This window comes from Trypanosoma grayi, assembly GCF_000691245.1.
Source record: "Trypanosoma grayi strain ANR4 Tgr_1765_V1, whole genome shotgun sequence".
Taxonomy (NCBI): domain Eukaryota; phylum Euglenozoa; class Kinetoplastea; order Trypanosomatida; family Trypanosomatidae; genus Trypanosoma; species Trypanosoma grayi.
The window spans coordinates 1-2,181 of record NW_008827383.1 but is presented as its reverse complement, the minus strand read 5'-3'; the positions used below and the strand labels follow the sequence as shown (position 1 = coordinate 2,181).

General features: G+C 57.5%; 2 protein-coding genes across 2 annotated transcripts; both read right to left on the bottom strand.

Annotated features, from left to right (window-relative positions):
- Positions 1–2: 2 nt before the first annotated feature.
- On the bottom strand, positions 3–986 carry DQ04_17651010 (protein transport protein Sec24C; the record flags this gene model as incomplete). The annotated part of the gene is made up of 1 exon (XM_009317619.1): positions 3–986. A coding segment is annotated over one exon (984 nt), but the record flags the coding sequence as incomplete, so codon positions are not given.
- Positions 987–1,400: 414 nt separating this feature from the next.
- On the bottom strand, positions 1,401–1,790 carry DQ04_17651000 (hypothetical protein; the record flags this gene model as incomplete). The annotated part of the gene is made up of 1 exon (XM_009317618.1): positions 1,401–1,790. One exon carries the CDS (start codon positions 1,788–1,790, stop codon positions 1,401–1,403), a length of 390 nt encoding a protein of 129 aa, XP_009315893.1.
- Between the last annotated feature and the right edge of the window lie 391 nt (positions 1,791–2,181).

Sequence of the window (2,181 nt, the reverse complement as noted above, 5' to 3'; positions counted from 1 at the left end):
CGGCAGCGGTGGCACCGCACCGGCGGGCGGCCCTCCACCACCGGCACCGCCTCGCGTGGGTGCAGCGTGTGGCACAGCGGTGCCAGCACCGCGCCGAATGGCACCTTGCTGTCGCGCACCAGCCGCTCCTCCGCAGGCACAGAGCTCGTCGTGGGGCGAAAGAACTTGGGGTTCGCGTTACCGTCATCAATGGCAATGAAGCCGCAGGCGCTAAGCGGCATTTGTCCCGATGATGTGCGAAACTCTTCTGTTGTCGCCTTCTGAGGGATGTCCCGGCGGGGGTTCGGCGCGCTTTTCAGATCCACGCTCCGCCTCGGCGGGGCTCGGGCACATTTTCCAATCGGCGAGGCGCACCGGTCTTGCACACTCGAATTGTTGCTAGAGCCAGTCGTGGTTAAACGCGGAGGCTGGTATTGTTGCTGAACAGTCTGCTGTGTGGGGGGACGTGCGCTGCTCACTGGGGCGTGCGAATTCACCGAAGGCACGGGCCCTGCGAGCGACTGGGGCGGCGGGGAAACCCCTGCTTGTTGCAGTGACGACGACTGCTGCCGCTGTCCCTGTTGCGGTTGTGGCTGTGGTTGCGGTTGCGTTTGTGGTTGCGGTTGTATGGGCGGTTGTTGATACTGTTGCTGCTGCAGTGGGCGTTGGTATTCCTGTTGTTGTTGCTGCGGCTGCTGTGGATAGGCTGGAGCCTGATAATAGGTGTTATAGGCTTCTGTGCCGTTCGCCGTTGAAGGTGCATAAGGGTCGTAGTACTGGGAAGACGATTGAGCTCCGTCGCCCACAGACCCGGTGTAAGGCTGCGTGGGAGCTGCAGTAACGCCGTACTGCGGGCCTGCGTACGGCCACGACGTCAGAGGCGGGACTGCATGCTGTTGCTGCTGCTGCGGATACTGATCCTGCTGCTGCTGTTGTTGTTGCAGCGGCGGTTGCTGCTGCTGTTGCTGCTGCTGCTGCTCCTGAGCAGCGTCGTATGGGTAGTACATCAGACCACTACGTGCGTATTGAGGAAACGACTAAATTCTATTGCTTATAGCGCACAGAGAGTGGGAATATGTGTTCCTCTTCGCTTTACAAGAGCTGTATGCAGGCGCGCACACACACACACACACACACAGACACGCAGACGCAGACGCCGCCCAGATGGAAATCCTTCACGGAGGTAGGGAAGAGCGAGAAGCACAGCACACCCATGTATAGTGGCACGACAGAGAGCCAAGGAACCCCACACATACAGAGAAGCACAAGGAAAGCCCCCTTCACACGCCCCGAAACGAAGAGAACGAAAAAAAAAGGCGTTGCCACACCAACGGGTACTCCACATTACAGCACTAGCAAATAAAAAGAACAGCCGCATGACAACTGAAGCACGAATCGCCCTTCGTCATAGCTCTCCTTCTTCAATGTCCACACACACACACAGAGGGAGAGAGAGCACACACAGCTGACCTCAACGTCATCTTCAGACGGCTTCGCATGCACACTGGCAGCTTCGCTCTGCCAGGAACAATGCGCTTCACTCGCACCACAATGTCGCTGAGATCAAAAACTTCACGCCCCCCCCCCTCTCCGCCTGCCACGAGCCACACCAAGAAGACAACCTTAGGCAACTGAAGCTCACTCGGCAGTGTGGCCGCCCACCACGCCGCTACCTTTTCAATAAGGGAATGATAAAGCCGACTTCGATGTTGTTGTTGTTGTTCTTCCTGGAGGGGGCAGCAATGACACAAGCTCCCACGCATTTGTGTGTGACGCAATGCGACGGTCGGGTTGAGCAGCATGGCTTTCATTGCAGCTGGACAGAGACGGCCGTTCGTGCGAGAGTCGTGCGGCACCTTCACCGCACGCCCCCCCCCCACACACGCAGGCACACACACACACACACCCGGACACCACCAAAGCCCTCCTCACCTCATTGCAAAGAGACACCAGCCACACGCTCTCGCACACAGCGAGGCACAACCGAACCACAGTTGGGAGAGAAGCGCCCCTTACAAAACTGCTACAGTCGCAGAGTGAGGGAAGAAGGCAAAGACACCAACGATGAAGAGCAAAACGCACAGGGGCAGAGGCAGTCACAATGTTTGCATTGCACCGACGGTGTACAGCACAGAGAGCAGCATTATATGTTCCGGTGAGTCGCTGCCCCGCACTATATATATATATATATATATATATATA